The sequence below is a fragment of the Canis lupus genome, chromosome 16, assembly GCF_003254725.2.
Source record: "Canis lupus dingo isolate Sandy chromosome 16, ASM325472v2, whole genome shotgun sequence".
NCBI lineage: Eukaryota > Metazoa > Chordata > Mammalia > Carnivora > Canidae > Canis > Canis lupus.
In genome coordinates, this window is record NC_064258.1 from 9,330,556 (window position 1) to 9,351,784 (window position 21,229).

The 21,229-nt window shown below is 37.1% G+C and overlaps 1 protein-coding gene across 13 annotated transcripts in view; it reads right to left on the reverse strand.

The window, feature by feature from the left end:
• The window catches only part of LUC7L2 (LUC7 like 2, pre-mRNA splicing factor), a 62,183-nt gene that overhangs the window by 5,612 nt on the left and 35,342 nt on the right, over positions 1–21,229 (reverse strand). For all 13 annotated transcript variants that reach the window (XM_049095248.1, XM_025433981.3, XM_049095249.1 and 10 more), the window contains 5 exons: positions 18,533–18,643; positions 14,188–14,331; positions 8,157–8,333; positions 6,325–6,416; positions 4,051–4,080 (listed from right to left, as the gene is read on the reverse strand). In XM_049095248.1, coding sequence (XP_048951205.1) covers positions 4,051–4,080; positions 6,325–6,416; positions 8,157–8,333; positions 14,188–14,331; positions 18,533–18,643 — 554 coding nt within the window. The remainder of the gene's footprint in view (positions 1–4,050; positions 4,081–6,324; positions 6,417–8,156; positions 8,334–14,187; positions 14,332–18,532; positions 18,644–21,229) is intronic.

The window sequence follows — 21,229 nt, forward strand, 5'->3', positions numbered from 1 at the left end:
AGCAGTACTTAGTTTTGAGAGAAAAAAACTAACATACATAAATCATTTTAGAGAACTTTATTTGAAATGAGAAAAAAAGTGTTTACAAGTACAGTAAAGGAAAACGGTTTTGAAGAAGCCAAGAGAAAAACCCTTTGATGTGTGGGGTGAGGGCTGGAATGGGACATGCAGAGGACATAAAACATCTGAGAGAAAACAAATAGGAAGAAAGGTATGGAATGTTGTTTTAAGGATCATTTTAAGAGTGACAGCAAGGATCTAAACTTGACTTTTACAATTGCACAACTTTTTCACTGTTTGACTTATATTCACTAAATTCACTTACATTCACTAAACATGTTTTTTAAAGATTTTATTTATTTAGTTATTCATGAGAGACATATAGAGAGAGGCAGAGACACAGGCAGAGGGAGAAGCAGGCTCCATGCAGGGAGCCCGATGCAGGACCCGATCCCAAGACTCCATGGTCACGCCCTAGGCCAAATGCAGGCGCTAAACCACTGAACCACCCAGGGATCCCCTAAAAATGACGGACTTATACACTTTAAATGGGTGAACTTATGGTATGTAAATAATACCTCAATAAAGCTATTAAAAATTTCATCACCTTATGAATATGGTGTTTTCTCATAATTTGATAAATTCAAAAGCGTATTATTCAGGTGATACAATTTACAAACCATTTTCAAGTAATAATTTTTTTTAAAAGATTTTATTTATTTATTCATGAGAGAGAGAGACACACAGAGAGAGGCAGACACACAGGCAGAAGGAGAAGCAGGCCCCATGCAGGGAGCCCGACATGGGACTTTATCCCCGGTCCCCAGGATTACGCCCTGGGCTGAAGGCTGTGCTAAACCTCTGAGACACCCGGGCTGCGCAAGTAATGATTTTGTTAAGTGAAGTTTAAAAGCATCCAACTTATGTCAACATGAAATTTTGTTAAATGTAATTTTGTTACTCATTTTGAGCTATTATAATGAACCTATGTCTTTCAATGCATAATTCTTCTTTTTTTTTAATTTTTATTTATTTATGGTAGTCAGAGAGAGAGAGAGAGAGAGAGGCAAAGACACAGGCAGAGGGAGAAGCAGGCTCCATGCACCAGGAGCCTGACGTGGGATTCGATCCCGGGTCTCCAGGATCGCGCCCTGGGCCAAAGGCAGGCGCCAAACTGCTGCGCCACCCAGGGATCCCCATAATTCTATCTTTTAAAAAAAAATTCTAGACAATTATTCATTTAAAAGGAATTTAGGGGGCAGCCCCATGGCTCAGCGGTTTAGTGCCACCTTCAGCCCAGGGCGTGATCCTGGAGACCCAGAATCAAGTCCCACATCGGGCTCCCTGCATGGAGCCTGCTTCTCCCTCTGCCTGTCTCTCTCCCTGTGTCTCGAATGAATGAATGAATGAACGAACAAAAAAATAAGTAAGTAGAATTTAGGGGGTCTGAGTGACTCAGTTGGTTAAGCATCTGCCTTTAGCTCAGGTCATGATCCAGGGTCCTGGGATCAAGCCCCAAGCCGGTTTCCCTGCTCAGCAGGGAGTCTGCTTCTCCCTCTCCTTCTGCCTCTGCTCTTTCTCTCAAATAAATAAATAAAATCTTTAAAAAAGAATGAAAGTATTACTGAGTGCACATTTACTATTCTAGGTATAGGAAGACTGAGCAGCAAATAAAGTGAAGTCCTTAACCTCATGGAGGTTATACTCCAGAAAGAAGTCAACAAAGAAATGTGAACTAGTGAAGAAAGAATACATTAAAAAGGAAAAGGTGGGACGCCTGGGTGGCTCAGCAGTTGAGCGTCTGCCTTCGGCCCAGGGCATGATCCTGGGATTGAGTCCCACATAAGGATTCCTGTGAGAAGCCTGCTTCTCCCTCTGCCTATGTCTCTGCCTTTCTCAGGTTCTCTCATGGATAAATAAGTAAAATCTTTTAAAAAAATAAATAAAAATAAAAATGTAAAGGTCAACAGAGAAATGAGGTGGTCATCTTTTATAAAGAATAGGTAGAAAAAAAATAGGTAGAAAAGGCTTTTCTGGTAAAATGGCATTTAATAAAGATGAACTAAGGTAATCAGCTAATCAGCCATCTCAGAATAAGGTGCTTCAGATAGAGGGAACACAGGAGCAAAGGCCCTGAGGTTGAAGAAAGTTCAGAATGCTAGAGAACTTAAAAATACCTGTTTGCCTAAAATGAAGTGAGCACCAGGAATAAATCAGGGGTCTTACAGGCAGGATGACCACATACCTTTTAATGCAAACCAGGATGCTCTCTCAATGATAAATTATATGAAGGGCAGGGGGAAGCTTAAATATGCTGACACAAAATATAAGCTGGTACCTACCACCCCACTCTTAGACTGATCACTCTACTTTTAAAAGCTATAGTGAGGATTTCCACTTCCCTTAAGTGAAATGGAAAACCTTTGGAGAATTTGAACAGAGGGTTGATATAATTTACTTCACTTTTTAAAGGGTTCATTCAGGCTGATTTGTGAAAAACAGAGGTAATGAAGGGGATTGGACAAGTCCAGAAATTAAGAGACAGCAAAGAGACTATTGTAATCACAAGAAAAGTGGCTGGGAATGGAACGGTAGAAAATAAATTCCTAGCCTCAGTATCTGAAGATGTTCTATGTACACAGTTTAAGTATCTTTTTTTTTTTTTCAACAAAAGGACTAATTTGCATTGATCAACCAGTAAACAAGAATAGGATCACCAATTAACGTTTCCACTTCTCATCCTAGATTTCAGAAACAATATAAATTGGCTGACACAACTGGGCAGGTTTTTCTTTTATAACAACAAATGCTCTAGCTTATAGAGAAAAGTTCTCGAGAAATAGTTACTCTTTAAACTTAAGAGTACTTAGATTCTGACAATAAGAAAGGGTCACAAGAAAGGGTCATGTTCTACGTGGGGATGGACTCATGGGAACTGCACATGAAAAGTAAAAAATGAGATAAACCATGTTTTCCCCACCTTCCTCAGTTAGCAAAAAACTGTCAGCAGCTAGTAAATACTAAAGCCTTCTAAAAGCCCTAAAATTTTAGTTCCAAAAGTCAACAGAAAGTGTTTTCTTATCCTCTTTAAGGATTTAAGCACTCTTTAAAGTTTTTGGTCATCTCTGTACAAAGGGATAAGTAATAATAAACTTACATAAAGTGAAAATAAAGATATAAACTAATAAAAATTTTAGTTTCCCTTCAATAACCCACTCCCTTTCAAAAATGTATTCAACTAGGGGTGCCCAGGTAGCTCAGTCAGCTAGGCATCTGGCAGAGTTGGGCTCCCTGCTCAGTGGGGTCTGCTTCTCCCTTCTCCCTCAGCCCCACCTCCTACTCGCCCCCATGTTCACTCACTCTCTCACTTGCTCTATAAATAAAATCTTTAAAAAAATGTATTCAGCTATTTAACCTTATATTTTCAACATTTTTAACCTCTTAGACTTGTATTTCTGACACTTAACCACCCAAAATGATTTTTAAAATAAATTCTGTAGTATATTTAACCTGCACTTTCCCCAGTAGGCTCTATACCCAACATGGGGATTGAACTCACAACCCCAAGATCAGGAAGTCACATGCTCCAACTGAGCCAGCCAGAGCCCCAGTGTTTTTAGCTTTAACTCCAGGGTACTGTATATAATTTTACTCTAATAAAATTAAGTTGTAGTTCATGAGTATCTTCTAACCAATTTCATTTTTTTTTTTTTTTTAAGATTTATTTATTCATGAGACACAGAAAGAGAGAGAAGGAGAGAAGCAGAGACACAGGCAGAGGGAGAAGCAGGCTCCATGCAGGGAGCCCAAAGCAGTACTCGATTCCAGGATCTCCAGGATCATGTCCTGGGCTGAAGGCAGGCACTAAACTGCTGAGCCATCCAGGCTGCCCCAACCAATTTCATCTTAAACCATAATGCCCAAACTTGAACTACAAAAGAATGGAGTACTAATCTAGTAATTCTCATTCATTTTTAAAAGATACTTAATCTATAAAAACTACCTCTGAAAAAACCTAACTTCACTACTTATATTTTGTGTAACACTTACCTTTTGGGATTCTTGCTATGTGATCGAGACCTAAAAAAAGAGAATATCTATTTTTAGAAAAAAAGAAGTGAGAAAAAGTACAATGTACTATTAAATTTACATCCTTCCTGATTTCTAATCTTTTTATTAATTCTATAAATATAAGGCACATATGAATGCACACCAATTTTTCCAAAATATACCATAAACCATACAGACTTGCCCACCATGGCTATGAGATCCCCTAACTAGGATACCTGACTCTTAAAAAAGAACAGGCTCCAAGGAGACTAAAACATGGTACATCACCACTCAATAACTCTACAGAAATGACTTCCCAACCTGGAAAAAATTCTGTGTTATTTTTATCTCTGTCATTTCTTCTTTCTCTCCAGAAAGAGAAAATTTTCCATAATCTGAGATGTATGAGATGTATTCATTTTCAAACTATAACTTCACATAGCATTCAATCTTACAGCATCTGTTTCTTAACAGGACACATGATAACCCTTATTAAAGCACTCTTCACATTTCTTAGCACATACTTAAAACTCAATAAATAGTAATGACTAGTACTATGGGCACTAGGAAACTACAGTTGTCTCGTGGGGAATATACAGCACAACTGAGGGTGGCTTGGGACTCAGCCTAATTTGAGTTTTAATACTCTGGCTGCACCACTATCTGTGACCTGGACAGATTACAGATCTCTCAGCTTTGCTTGTCATTTGCAAAAGAAGGACAGTAATATAAATTTCACAGGGAGATCGTAAGGATTAGATGAGCTAATATAGGCAAATTCTTAGCACTGTACTTGATACATAACAGGCACTTAGTGACATTTTTATCATTATCCTTTTCAATACCATAGTTAGAATCCCACCTTGTGTAACTATGTACTTGCTTGTCATTTCTTCATCTTTCATTCTTGGTTACATTTCCTCAAATTCACAGAGGGTTTAAAATTTTTTGTTTTTTATTTACTGGTTTATTTTTAAATTTTAAACACATTTCTAAATCTCATTAGATTTTAAAATCAATCTTAAATTTGTCTGTTGGCAACAAAGGAGTAGGAGGTTATCTACAGATAAGAAAATGTAGTCATGGCAAAGAAGTTTTTTCTCATTTGACTATCACTTCACAGTTGAATTATTTAAATCAGTCGCACTACACTCAGAATCTTAACAGATTTCTATATGGTCTTATATTACAATGCTGGGCAATATTCCCATAGAAACTCAGTGTACATAAAAGAGAATAGTGATAAAACTATGAGACAAAATTTATAGTAAATGAACATTTATCAATGGATTTATGACAGCACTTCTCCTAAAAAGGCAAAATATCCACATGTACTTTTCATTTTTTTCATTACAGTGCAAAAATATTACCTGCTATAAACCATGTAACACAAAGTCAGTTTAAACACCTTGAAATAGACCAAGTATAACATGCTCAAAGCTTAGGGGAGGCTGGCATGACCAAGTCACATATTATAAAGGGTTTTAATTAGGCACAAAAATCTGCTGTAGATAAAGGATTTAAATTTCAGAGATGTGTAAGACAATTAAAGGAACACTATACATTAGAACTACAAGTAACTCTTTAGTGACATACCTATCATAACATTGTTTAAAAAAGTTATGTACATAAGTTCAAAAAAGGTTGCTACCATGATGAGACACAATTTGTTGCCAATGGGTCACTCAGAACATTTAAACATTCTAAATATGAAGAATATGATTTTATCAACTAATGAATACCAATATAAAAAGAACTGCATATACTTAGCTATTATTAATACAATCTTAATAGTTTATAGCTCCTAGGGGTAAAAATTATAGAATCAAAATTATAGCTGAAACTGCTGAGCCACCAGGGCTGCCCTCTTCCATACTTTTTGAGAGAAATCACTTTGACTGGGACTGCTGGGTGGCTCAGCGGTTGAGCGTCTGCCTTTGGCCCAGGGCATAATTCTGGGATCCAAGATCGAGTCCTACACATCAGGCTCCCTGCATGGAGCCTGCTTCTTCCTCTGCCTGTGTCTCTGCCTCTCTCTCATGCTGTGTCTCTCATGAATAAATACAAATTTAAAAAAAGAATCACCTTGACTTAAATTGGCTGTAACTTAACATACTTGTATAAGCATTTTCACATGGTAACATTTTCAAAAGTAAACAAATCTCTCATGTCTAGATTTATTAACACCTAAAATCTTATACCAATCACATCTCTTTTTAGAGCCAGGGAGATTCAACTTCACATACTTGGACTATTCAATTAATTACTCCATACCTCCTCAGCTTCTCCCTTTCTTCTCTCTCCCTTTCTTCTCTTCGTTTCAGGCGTTCCTGATTTCTTTTCTCCTGTTTCTCAGCTACAACTCTCTTAAAAGACAATGACAGTTCAAATAATAAAAAATGAGGAGCATTATTTACTGGGTCCACTCTTAACAAGAATTATCCTAAACTCTACCATATCTGGTTCCCAATACAGTACAAGTAACATCAAAATCTGTTTAGTAACAATTAAAAGTTCTGCTGGGTAAAATCACTACGCTTACAAGTCTAGTTTCCAAAATCTTTCGCCCTTCTGGAGAACACTTGTAAAATTTTTTATTTCTTCATGACTTAATATTTCAAAATCATTTCTACAAGATTCTTCTCCTTTGAATGTTTTCTAACATTATTTTGTATTTTTTTAAAGTTTATTTATTTATTTTTTTAGTAATTCCTACACCCAATGTGGAGTTCCAACTCATGGCCCTGAGATCAAGAGGCACACGCTCTACCAACTGAGCCAAGATGTGCCTATTTTTGTTTTTTTATTTTTTTTATTTTTTAAAGGACATTACGTATTATAAATCACTACAAGTTCCCAATTCTCTAATTTCCAAAATAAAATGTCTTCTGTCACTTCCAATTACCATCCCAATTCTATTGCTTCAAAAAAACACACAGTAAAGTGCCAAACAGTCCTGTTGCTATGTCTGTATCTGCAAAGATTCCCAAATACGTAGCATTTTTGAGTTTTAATTTCGAGCTCACTAACCATTATATAGTGAAACTTACTTTGTCATTTTAAATAAAAATTTACCCAAAATCATCCTAGCTACTCAGAATACTTAGAAGAGCTCACTGTTAATTATGAATATGGAGATATCCCTAAGTGTTTCTGACTCCACATTATTTTAAATGTCAAACTACAGATCTTGGGTTAATTTGAGCAAAAAAAGTCACTATCCAGTGTTTGCTACCTCTGAACCTATCTTCTATTCATGACAAAATGCTACACTGCCATAATTTTTTAAAGATTAGCCTCATGAGGGGCAGCCCTGGTGGCTCAGCGGTTTAGTGCCGCCTTCAGCCCAGGGTGGGATCCTGGAGACCCGGGATCGAGTTGCATGTCGGGCTCCCGGCAAGGAGCCTGCTTCTCCCTCTGTCTGTCTCTCTGCCTCTCTCTCTCTATGTCTCTCATGCATAAATAAATAAAATCTAAAAAAAAAAAAAAAAAAAAAATTAGCCTCATGAGACTGATGGAAAGTAAACTCATTATATACATTTACTCTGATTTTATTTACATCTTTAGAAATACCCTATGTTTGTTGTTTCCTTATCTTCTCATAATAATTCACCACCTGAGTAATAACTGTATTGCCTTTCTCACAATACCATGTATGTGACAGTAACTGTCCTTTTTTAAAAGATAGATTTCATCCGAATTCCTTTCTGAAATGGGAGCAGGAGCAAAAAATAAAACTAGAGATCCAACAAGCTTGCTATTTAGTGAAGAACTGCAAAATATTTCAAATAAATACTAGTCTCATTTTCTGTCTTCCTTTAAACTTGTATGAAAGAGTTAGTTTAGAACCCAGTTTGCAAGGCCCGTAATTCAATGTCATCATCAAAACAAAATACTACCTCCCAAAATAAGGGGACAGTATTTATAAGTCTTGTTTCTCAGACATTATCCATTAAACCAGTTATTTCCATTTATAATTCTACACTATTTGGTATGAATTTTTAGCAAGGGCACAGTCAAGAATGATACAAAAAGATAACTAATACACATCAAAACAATGAGTGGTTAAATAAGATTAAGCACATAGTATTAATTTACCAATGTACCTTTAATTCTTCAAGCTTCTCTCTTATTTCAATAAATCCCAGGTGCAGTTTACCCCCAAAATGATCAGCCAGTCGTCTGTCATTATCATGAAGACCTAAATAGGCAGAGCAGACTTCACAGACTCGAAGTTTCTGTTGTTGGAAACTGGAAGCTGGCATAGAATTCCGATAAACTTCCTAAACAAAAGTGAAAAAAACAACGTTCATATAAATCTGAGTCATACCATTACACAAAATAGACTGTTTATACAAAAAAAAAGTTTTCTAACGAATACATAAAAGAATGGCTATTTTTGTCATAAAAAAGATGGCTTCCAAAAAAAAAAAAAAAAAGATGGCTTCCACGTATTCCTATCCTCTGTCCTTGGGACTTCTCCACTGGAGGTAAAAGATGGAGACTCAACTGTATTTTGCCAAGAACTACTCTAAGAATTCTACCATGGTAAAGAATACAACTGTCAGAAACCGTTTTCTGTGTTCTACTATGTTTCGTTTTCTACAACTTTTGTTAAAAATGAAATGTAGTGGGGCACCTGGGTGGCTCAGTGTTTAGTGTCATTATCCTGGGGTCCAGGGTTCAAGTCCCACATCAGGCTCCCCAGAGGAAGCCTGCTTCTCCTTATGCCTATGTCTCTGCCTCTGTGTTTCTCATGAATAAATTTTTTAAAAATCTCTATTTCCACTAAGAGAAATAGTTCTATATGACAAGCAATGAAAAGTGCCTTAATGAGAGTAAATGTCTAACACTCAACCATTTGATTTATAATAAGTTCATTAATGAGGGATGCCTGGGTGGCTCAGTGGCTGAGCATCTGCCTTCGGCTCAGGCCGTGATCCCAGGGTTCTGGGATTGAGTTCCGCATCAGGCTCCCTGCAGGGAGCCTGCTTCTCCCTCTGCCTGTGTCTCTGCCTCTCTCTGTGTGTGTCTCATAAATAAAATCTTAAAAAAAATTTCATTAATGAAATAATAATTAGTGGGTTTGTGTATCTGCTGTATCCTTTTTTCCCTTTTATCTGAGGCCAACAGCATGTTCAGTTAAAATACATTACATTTCAAAGCCCCCACAGAGCTTTGGCTAAGGCTCTTCAAGTGGACATTGCTGGATGGAATCTATAGAAAAGTTCTTTCAAAGGGAGTCAATAGACTGAGACAAAAAATATCACCAATGGCTGCTATCACATGTGGATCAGAAACTGATGGAAAGCAATGTTTACAGTTTTAAAAATGTCTCAATACCAACACACTTATTAATTACAAAAAGAAAGCACTGTAACTTCAATTTTCCAGTGGAAAAATAGACCAATCACCAGAAATGGGACAAATCACTAACATGTGCCTTCTGATGGGATGTAACATTACTGCAATGGTACTGTCAAAAATATAACCAGAGGGATCCCTGGGTGGCGCAGCGGTTTGGCGCCTGCCTTTGGCCCAGGGCGCGATCCTGGAGACCCGGAATCGAATCCCACGTCAGGCTACCGGTGCATGGAGCCTGCTTCTCCCTCTGCCTATGTCTCTGCCTCTCTCTCTCTCTGTGTGTGACTATCATAAATAAATAAAAATTTAAAAAAAATATATATAACCAGAAAGAAAAATCAGAAAAACCCAAACTGAAGGACATTTTACAAAGTAATGAGCCTGTATTTTTTCAAAACTGTCAAGAATATGTCAAACAAAGACTGAAGTTCCAGACTAAAGAAAACAAGAGGGACAGTAACTAAATGCAGTACATGATCCTGAACTGGGCCTTAAACGAAGAAAAAAAAAATGCTTTAGTAAAGAAGATTTTTTTTTTTAAAGATTTTATTTATTTACTCATGAGAGACACAGAGAGGAAGGCAGAGACATAGGCAGAGAAAGAAGCAGGCTCCATGCAGGGAGCCCGATGTGGAACTTGATCTCGGGTCTCCGGGATCATCATGCCCTGGGCCGAAGGCAAGCGCACAACCTCTTTAGCCACCCTAAAGAAGAATATTATGGAGTCAATTGGAAAAATCTGAGTAAAGATTTCATTAATTGTATCAGATTTCATTAACTCTATCAGTGTTAATTTCTGATTCAGATCATTATACTGTGGTTATCTAATGAATATCCTTGTTTTGAGAAAATACGCATTGGAGTATTTGGGGTTAAAGAGGCATATTAAAAAAGGGGGGGGGGGATGCCTGGGTGGCTCAGGGGCTGAGCATCTGCTTTTGGCTCAGGGCATGATCCCGGAGTCCCAGGATCGAGTCCCACACTGTGCTTCGTGCATGGAGCCTGCTTCTCCCTCTGCCTATGTCTCCTGCCTCTCTCTCTCTGAATAATAAAATGTGTCTTCATAAATAATAAAATCTTTAAAGAAAAAAAGAGGCATCATATCTATAACCTAATGTCAAACAGCTCAAACACACACACACAAGAAGAGAAAGACAAAACAAGTATGATAAAATATTAACATTTGGAGCCTGGGTGAAGGATATAGGGGAATTCTTTATACTATTTCTTTTACCTTTCTGAAAATATTTCCAAATAAAAGTTTGTTTTGTTTGGTTTTTTAAAAAACAGGGTGTCTCGGTAGCTCAGTTGGTTAAGTGTCTGCCTTTGGCTCAGGTCATGATCCTGGTGTCCTGAAATTTGCCTCATTGACTCCCTGCTCAGCGGGAGTCTGCTTCTGCTTCTCCCACTCCGTGTCCCTCCCCACCCAGCTCATGCTCTCAAATAAAGTTAAAAAAAAAAGAAAAAGAAAAAGAAAAACAAATGTATGACACTAGGAGGCAAGTTAACTCAATTTCTGTGCCTTGTTATTCTTCTTCCTCTTTCTAGTTATGTACAGAGAAAAGGCTTTAGGCAGATAGCCATACTGTCATCACAAATTGGTAAGCATAAAGATGAATCCATTTAGTATGGATGGCTGAATATAAAGCCAGAAATAGCCTGTGTACTTGATAGAATCATGGAGCTGCTATACCAGCTCCAGACTCCCTAACTACAATTATTTATCAAATGAGAAAAAAACCGGGCAGCCCAGGTGGCTCAGCGGTTTGGCGCCACCTTCAGCCCAGGGTGTGATCCTGGAGACCCGGGATCGAGTCCCACATCAGGCCCCTTGCATGGAGCTTGCCTCTCCCTCTGTGTCTGTGCCTCTCTCTGTGTGTGTGTGTGTGTGTGTGTGTGTGTGTGTGTCTCATGAATAAATAAAATCTTAAAAAAAATAAAAATAAAAATAAATGAGAAAAAACCCTTTCTTGTTTAAATCATCATAAGTTTTCTATTATGTACAGTTGAACACAATCTATAATGAGCAAGTAAATTTTTTAATGCATTGTCCCTAGTAAAAATCAACTATGATAAAACATAACAGGCTAAAGATGCCACTGTGTGATACTAGAAAATCTTCAAAAACATATATATGAAATTTTATGAAAACTACAAAATAGGGGCAGCCCCGGTGGCTCAGCGGTTTAGCACTGTCTTCGGCCCAGGGCCTGATCTTGGAGATCCAGGATCGAGTCCCATGTCAGGCTCCCTGTGTGGAGCCTGCTTCTCCCTCTGCTTGTGTCTCTGCCTCTCTCTCTCTCTGTCATGAATAAATAAATAAAATCTTAAAAAAAAAAAAAGAAAACTGCAAAATATATAACCAATAATAGTTACTTAGGTTCATTACTTGAGTCTTTTGGGGAAATAAGCTATAAAATACTAAGCATTTTAAAATTCATAGTGTTTATTTTCTAGAATGGTATTAATTAGATTTAAACAAATCCTAAGTATTTAGACTTCAAAATTAACAAGAATGGCTACACGGTATGTCTTTTTCCATCCTATTAATGTCTCTATATTTAAGGTAGATTTCTTGTAGCTAGCATATAGTTAAGTCTTGCTTTTATTGAAGATTTGAGAGAGAGCATGTGCATGTGCACACAAGCACAAACAAGAAGGAAGGGCAGAGGCTCTCCACTGAGCAGGAAGCCGGACATGGAGCTCAATCCCAGGACCCTGGGATCACGACTTGAGCTGAAGGCAGACGCTTAACCAGCTAAGCCACCCAGGTACCCTAAGTCTTTCTTTAAATAAACAAAAAACAGGGGTTTTAAATAAAAACCCTTTTTTTAATTAAAAAAAAAAAACAGTCTCACAATCTGCCTTTTAATTGGAATGTTTAGACCATTTGCATTTGACATCATTACTAGCACACTGGGTTTAAGTCTACCATTGTGTCATCTTCTATATGTCCAATCTGGGGTTTGTTCCTTTCCTCCTTCCTTCTTTTGGATTAAGTATTTTTTAGGATTCATTTTATTTCTATGATTATACTTTCCTCCCCCCACTGGTTTATCTTGAGTTCATAGTATTCAACTTTAACTTATAAAAAGAAGCTAGACAGACTTTTTATTAATATCAAAGGAGATTCTTTTTTTTTTTTTTTTTAAGATTTTATTTATTCATGAGAGACACAGAGAGAGAGAGAGAGTCAGAGACACAGGCAGAGGGAGAAGCAGGCTCCACGCAGGGAGCCCGACGTGGGACTCGATCCTGGGTCTCCAGGATCAGGCCCTGGGCCAAAGGTGGCACTAAACCACTCAGCCACCAAGGCTGCGCCCTCAAAGGAGATTTCAAAGCAAAAGACATTACTAGGACACTTTAAAATAATAAAGGGTTTAATTATTAAAAAAAGACACAACAAACTAAACGTGGATTAACCTAGTAACAGAACTTCAAAATACACGAAGCAAAACCTGACAAAATGGAAAGGGTAAGTAAATAAATCCACAGTTCGATGGAGACTTTAATACTCCTCAGTAAATAGAACAGAAAATCAATAGGATATGGAAGAGGTGAATAACCAATCAACTATCTTGACTCAATTAACATTTATGAACACTCCACTTAATAACACAGAGCATCATTCTTTTCAAATGTAGAGCGGATTCACCGAGACCATGTGCAGGCACAAAACAGGTACTGATGTAGCTAAGAGACCTGAAATCACACAAAATGTTCCCTCACTGCAACTGAACTAAATTAAAATCCAATCAGAAAAATACTTGGAAAAAGCACCAAATATACAAAAATACACTCCTAAATAATTCGTAGGTCAAAGAAACCACAAGTAATTAGCAAATATACAAATTGAAATGAAAATAACATTAAAAAACAAGAGTAACGTATGAAAATATGTGGGATGCAGCTACAATTATGTCTAGAAGAAAATCTGTAGCATTCAATGGGCTAAAATCAATTATCTAAGCTTCGTCTTTAAGAGGGCAGAATAATAATTAAACTGAGGTGTGATACAGTTAAGAGCAATGGAGGGATCCCTGGGTGGCGCAGCGGTTTGGCGCCTGCCTTTGGCCCAGGGCGCGATCCTGGAGACCCGGGATCGAATCCCACATCGGGCTCCCGGTGCATGGAGCCTGCTTCTCCCTCTGCCTGTGTCTCTGCCTCTCTCTCTCTCTGTAACTATCATAAATAAATAAAAAAATTAAAAAAAAAAAAAGAGCAATGGAGACTATGGCAAAACGGGAGAATACAATCCCATGTGAAGGTATCTGATTTTCTAACAAATATCAGATGGTCCGAACAAAATAGAACTTTGTCTGCAGGGTATGAGATTTTGACCTGTGCTATGGAGAAAGAATGATAGGAGACTCCTAAAGTACCAGCAGATTGTACTGAGATGGGAAGAGAAGGGAGAATGCTATGGTTGGACAGGGGTAAAATCAAGGGAGAGAAGGGTACCATAGGAACCACATTTATGCATTGTGTGTGTGTGTGAGACTGTTAATGACAAGCTGGTTTAATTTCATTCACTAGTTATACATTTCAACAGATCAAAGCCTCTAAAGTAAAAAAAAAAAAAAAAAAAAAGACCACCCACAACTTTGATGCATGATCCACTACTATGGTACAGACTAAATTTTTTTTTCTTTTTTTTTCTAAATTTTTAAAATTGGTTTAAATTGTCTTTACTAGCAATAACTTTTCAATAATTTTCAATCTAATATGTTTTGACAGTAAGGCTATACATATTACCATTAAGAATCTTCTCACCTCTGCTTCTCTTTTTTTTGCCCGTGCTTTCTCTACTTCATCCATTACTTTCTGGGATTCTTCGACATTTCCTTCAGCTCCCAGTTGTTCCACCTTGGCCAACAACTTACCAATTTCTTCATTTAATTCGTGAACACGTTCTGCCTAGAAAGAAACAGAAAAGAAGATCACGAATAAAAAGCAGAATTATCCAAGTTCAAATATTTCATAAATGCTTAGAAAAGACAAGTTATCTAAGGCAATAGGAGTATAACTAATGCTGAGTATATCATAAATGAACTGATGGAATATGAGGATGTTTTATGCCTACCTGTCCTCACTACAATGAAGTCAGGAACATAACTGAACTCAATTTAATTATTACTTTACAACCTCTACTTTGGCAGTGTATTCCAGGTATAAAATACCACTTCTTCCACAATCTACCCCTGTGTACCTTTCCAAACCATCTTTTGCTGTTCTCATTCATAACATAATCTATAACTATATCTAGTTTCCCAAATTTACTGTTTTTTGTCTCTGTGACTTTGCAGAGTGATGCCATCCCTCTTCCTGGGCTATCATCCCTTACCTCCCCTTGCCTGAACTCATGTATATCTATTCATTCAACAAAATCCAACTATTCTGTGAAACATTCTTAATCAATCACATCTAAACTCCACTTAAACATAAGAGTGCCAAAACCTCCTTTGTGTCATCTTTTTATCTTTCATAACATTATGTACATACCATTACTTTCAAATATATACTTTTTTTAAAAAAAAAGATTTATTTATTTATTCATTCAGAGAGAGAGAGAGAGAGAGAGAGGCAGGCAGAGACACAGGCAGAGGGAGAAGCAGGCCCCATGCAGGGAGCCCGATGCGGGACTCGATCCTGGGTCTCCAGAATCACGCCCTGGACTGCAGGCGGCGCTAAACCGCTGCGCCACCGGGGCTGCCCTAAATATATACTTTTCTACACACATACACACACACTTATGTATAAACTTTTATATACATATCTTAACACTTTGTAGATAACTATTTTTATTTCCCATCTTTAGGGACACCTAGGTGGCTCAGGGTATTATACCAGAGTCCAGGAATCAAGTCCCACATCAGGCTCCCTGAGGGAAGCCTGCTTCTCCCTCTGTGTGCGTCTCTACTTCTCTGTGTCTCTCACGAACAAATAAATAAATCTTAAAAAAAGAAAAAAATATGTATGTAGTTCTCATCTTTTATTTCCAACGTCCAACAAATAGCATAGGCTCAAACAGGAGTTATAGGAACGAACTGGCAGATCTTCTTTAAGACAATATATTACTTTAGAGTCCAACAAGCCTGGCTTATTGCCAAACCAATTATCAGCTATGTAATTTTGACCACAATTGCTTAACCTGAATCCACTTCCTCATCTGAGAAAAAAGAATAATACCTATCTCACAAAGTTGTGAGAAATGAGAGAAAATGTGCCTTACACACACTGCACAGCACATTACTGACTTTCAGTACACTACCATAGCACTGTGTCTCCCTTAGCCTTAGTTCATGTCTTTCCCTTGGGATTACTTTTTGCCTTATGATCTGTCCTCCTCCTCCTCACCATCATCCTGAGAATATAGTTCATTACTATTGTTTTAATGGCATATGATACCTATACAGTCTTTTTATTGGCCACAAAGTAAGTATTCAGGCTGTGTAGCCAATCATATTAGCAAAGACTTCAATTTCTATGGACATTCGATCACAACAAACTAGTGTGCTAATAATCTTTAGTTCTCAAATATCCTTCAATCCAAAATATTCATCCCTCAAAGAAATTTTGAACTCTATTTTCATTTTCTTATTTCTTTAGCAAGGTGGCATTTTTCTCTCAATAGCTGTTACAGAATGATTGGATTATGCCCCAAACTCTTCACCATTCCCTATATCCATTTCTTTGCTATATAATTAGTATCATATTCTGTTCTGACTTCGGCCATGTAACTGACTTTAGTTTAATAGAACAGTAGCAAACATGACAGAAGGAAAGGCTTAAAAAGCACTTGTGTGACTTATTTATTTATTTTTTTAATCTCTTCCACTACCATAAGAACATGGCCAGGCTAGCCTTAGCCTCATTTAATGGCCTTTGATCAGGGATCCCTGGGTGGCGCAACGGTTTAGCGCCTGCCTTTGGCCCAGGGCGCGATCCTGGAGACCTGGGATCGAATCCCACGTCGGACTCCCGGTGCATGGAGCCTGCTTCTCCCTCTGCCTGTGTCTCTGCCTCTCTCTATCTCTCTCTGTGTGACTATCATAAATAAATAAAAATTAAAAAAAAAAAATGGCCTTTGATCAGAGGACATTTGAGTTAGCCCAACTGAGATAGCAGTAACTTCTCCATCAAGTTCAACCTAAACTCATGGGCTAATAAACACTTAATTGTTTTAAGTCACTGAGTTTTTTTTTTAAAGATTTTATTTATTAATTCACAAAAGACAGAGAGAGAGAGAGACAGAGAGAGACAGAGAGAGAGAGAGGCAGAGATACAGGCAGAGGGAGAAGCAGGCCCCATGCAGGGAGCCTGACGCAAGACTCGATCCCGGGACTCCAGGATCATGCCCTGGGCCAAAGGCAGACGCTAAACCTCTGAGCCAGCCACCCAGGGATTTCCTAAGTCACTGAGTTTTGAGGTAATTTGTTAAACAGCACTTTTGTAGTGACAGATAACCAATTACAATGCCCCATAAACCAAGATAGCACTTGTGGATCTTTTTCAACCATGACATTAGATCCCCACACTTTAGGATCCCATCTTTAGAGAACTTTTCAGAAAAAGTTGATTAAAAATAACTGCTTCCTCAGAGCACCTGGCTAAGTCGGAAGAGCATGCAACTCTTGATCTTGAGGCTATGAATTCAAAGTCCCATATAGTGTGCAGAGATTGTTTAAAATAAAAACACATCCTTTCCACAAAGGAATCCACTTCCCTTTGTACATACATCTCTGAGAACTATATTTAATGTTGTCATCCAAACTCTATCTGGGTAAACTCTTTGTCTCCATTCTGCGTTTGCATAAAATGTACAACCTATACTGAACAGCACAAAATATTTCAAAGTATTAAGTCATCAAATCAACAAAACACAAAGTATGGGTTATTTTTTTTTAAGCTTCTGATTAGAGGGATGCCTGGGTGGCTCAGCAATTGAGCATCTGCCTTTGGCTCAGAGCATGATCCCAGAGTTCCAGGATCGAGTCCCACACCAGGCTTCATGCAGGGAGCCTGCTTCTCCCTCAGCCTATGTCTGAACAAACTCTGGATATTAGATAATATTAAATTGTTAACTTTATGGATGTGATTTTATGGTTCTGTTTTAGAGGTGAAAAGATGTGACATCTGGAATTTGCTTTTAAAATAATCAAACGAGAAAAAAAACTGATTACGAACCCTTTGGGATTTATTATTCCTTTCTTTCTAGATTTCTTAATTTGCATTTTTAAAGTTTATTTATTTAAGTCATCTCCATACCCAACGTGGGGCTCAGGCTCACAATCCAGAGATCAAGAGATGCACGCTCTACTGACTGAGCCAGCCAGGCACAACTCTTTCTACTTTTTGCATACTAAGTTTACAACAAAACCAAAATTTTTTTAAGTAGGCTTCACACCCAGCTTAGAGCCGAACTCAGGGTTTGAACTTATGACCCTGAAATTACGACCTGAGCTAACAGATCAAGAGTTGGATGCTTAACCATCTTGGGCCACCCAAGTGCTCCCACAACAAAATATTTTTTTAAAAGTGGTGGGTATAACAGAACATCTAAAGATCACTCAAAACTCAACATTAAAAATAAGCAATCCACTTGGAAAATGGGTATAAGACATACAGACATTTTACTAAAGAGAGAACATGTGCTGAGTGAAATCAATCTCAAAAGGATACATGATTCCATTTATGTAATATTCAATAAAATAGCATAATTATAGAACTGGAGAATACATTAGTGGTTGCCAGAAGATAAGGAAGGACGAATTGATATGGCTATAGAGATGTAAGAGGGAGTCTCATAGGGATGCTAGAGTGAAATAACTTAATTATGGTGGTAGTTACTCAAGTTACTTACATGTGATAAAACTGCAGAGAGTTACACATGCACACACAAGTACACAAATAACTGGTAAAAGCTAAATAAAATGTTGTGATCGAAAGTGTACTACCATTGTATAAAATATGAACATAAGGGGAGCCTAAGGAAGAGTTCAGAGAATTCCCTATATGTCTTTGCAATCTGTGAATATAATTATTTTAAAATAAAAAGTTAAAATTAGTGAGCTGAAATTATATTTTGTAGTACTAATGAAATGACTGAAATTCTTACCTTTGCTGCCACTTCAGCACTAATCTCTTCTTGAGTTTCTGCTAGTCTTTTCTTAGCCACTTCTGTTCTTCGATCACAATCTGCAATGAATGACTGCAGATGATCCATAGCCTGCAAAGTTTAATTAGAAGACAATTATTGCCAGAAAAACCAACTTTATTCAGAAATATCTTTACGGAACACTTGGGTGGTTCAGAGGTTGGGCGCCTGCCTTCAGCTCGAGATCCCGGGATCCGGGATCGAGTCCCACATCAGACTCCCTGCATGGAGCCTGCTTCTCCCTCTGCCTATGTCTCTGCCTCTCTCTCTCTCTCTCTCTCTCTCTCAGGATGTATCACTCATGAATATCTTTACTCTAAAATTATACTTAATTTTCTGTTTTTTTAAAGTAGAGGAGCCCAATGCAAAGCTTGAACTCACGGCCTTGAGATCAAGACCTGAGCTGACATCAGGAGTCAGACACTTAGGAACGCCTGGGTGGCTCAGCGGTTGAGCATCTGCCTTTGGCTCAGGGAGTGATCCCGGATTCCTGGATTTGAGTCTCACACTGGGTCCTTGCATGGAACCTGCTTCTCGCTCTGCCTGTGTCTCTCATGAATAAATAGATAAAATCTTTAAAAAAAAAAAAAAAAAAAAAAAGGTCAGACACTTAACCAGCAGGGCCACCCACATGCTCTTACACTTATTTTTTTAAATGCTAATAGTGTAGTAAAAGAGTAACAAAAGCAGATTCAATTATGAATCAAAAATACTAGTCATCACCTATCATCCTGGCAAAGAGTAAACATAAATAATTCCCAGGAAAGGTAAAGCTACAAGGAAACTGACACTCATATTCCACTGAGTGCAAATCAGTCCAGTGTTTCAAAAAGGTAACATGGTAACTTGTGTCAAAAGCCTTAAAAATGTTCCCTTAGTCATTTTCCTTCCAGAAATGCCTTTTAAAAAGTAATCAGATATTTAGAAGGCTTAATAGTTAAAGATGTTCCCTCACAGTGTTATTTTTAAGTGTAAAATTGTAAATACATTAAATATCTAGGAAATGTAGAAATTTTTATCTTTAGCCATTAAAAAAAGGTTTTAATAGAACATTTAATGACACAAGAAAATGTTCATGATTCATTTGTAAATAAAAAGCATGTTACACAGTATCATATGCCATAAAATTCCAATTTTGTAAAATAGAGCAGAGAAAAAAGTGGAAGAGCATATATAAAATTTTAACAATAATTCTTTTTGAATATATTTTTAATAATATTTTTCTGTGCTTCTCAAATTTTCCACAATGAAAATGCTACAATCAGGAAAACTTGCTTTCTTTTCAAAGAATAAACCAGTGACAATTTTAGCAATTTCTACATTGTAAAAATCCACTTCGATAATTGTATTAAAGATTTTCACCAAGTATTTATTAGTATGTCTGTAATTAAATAGTAATTCATCTAAAAGGAAACTTTTTAAGATTTATACCTAAGTCAAGCAATTTGGACTTTCGTATCTTACTGTACAGAAATATAGCTAATTTAAAATACAAATGTTTAATTAAAAATACCAATTTATTTAGCACATAGCAAATTTTAAGAATTTCTTGAAAGTAAAAAGCAACAGGCTCATTTGAAAGCTCTTATCTGTGACAACAAATAGTTAGCTCTTTTAATTTAAAATTAAACTTTATGGGGCACCTCAGGGAGTCATTGGGTTAAGCATCTGCCTTTAGCTCAGGTATGATCTCAGGCTCCTAGGATGGAGCCCTGAGTCAAGTGGCTTTTTTTATTACAGTTTTTTTTTTTTTTAAGATTTTATTTATTTATTCCCTAGAGACACAGAGAGAGAGGCAGAAACACATAGGCAGGGAGAGAAGCAGGCTCCTCAAGGGGAGCACAATGTGGGACTTGATCCTGGGGCTCTGGGACCACCTATTGAGCCAGAGGCAGATGCTCAACCACTGAGCTACCCAGGTGTCCCAAAAAATTGTTTTAAATAAAATTCATCTTTAAATTCACAACATTAATCTATTAAAATTTCCTTACAGGAAGATAAAAGTGGCATTTCAAAGCAGTGAGAGGAAAAAGATGGACTAATCAATAATGCTGGGTCAACTACACAGCTATCTGGAAAAAGAAAGTTAAATCTATACCTCAATTCCTTAGACCAGCACAAATTTAAGTTGGTTCAAAGATCTAAGTGTTTAAAATGAAGCCATAAAAATACCAGAAGAAACCATGAGAACTCTAATCACCTCAAAATAGGGAAGAGCTTTTGAATTAACACATTAGAAATTTTTAAAGCATTGATAAATGAAACAACTATAAAAATATTCTGCCAAGGCCCACACCAACTAAAAGAAAAACTGGGAAAAAAAAAATCCAATATATTATCTATGAGAAGGGGCCGATTTTCATAACATGTAAAGTTAGACAAGTTAGAGAAATGTAAATATCCAAGATTAGCCAACAGCCAAAAACTAATTGTACATGAATAGTTCACTGAAAAATAGATATTAAATATAAGAAGTATGTTTAAACTCACTCATAAGACAAATGCAAATTAAAATTACATTTATATTCCACATTTCATCTACCAAAGTTGCAAAGGAATCTTTGACAAACACACCATGTCACCATATAGGAAGTAATTTCACAAATTACTGGTAGAAGTATAAATTGATGTCTCATAGAGAATAACTTGGCAAAACTT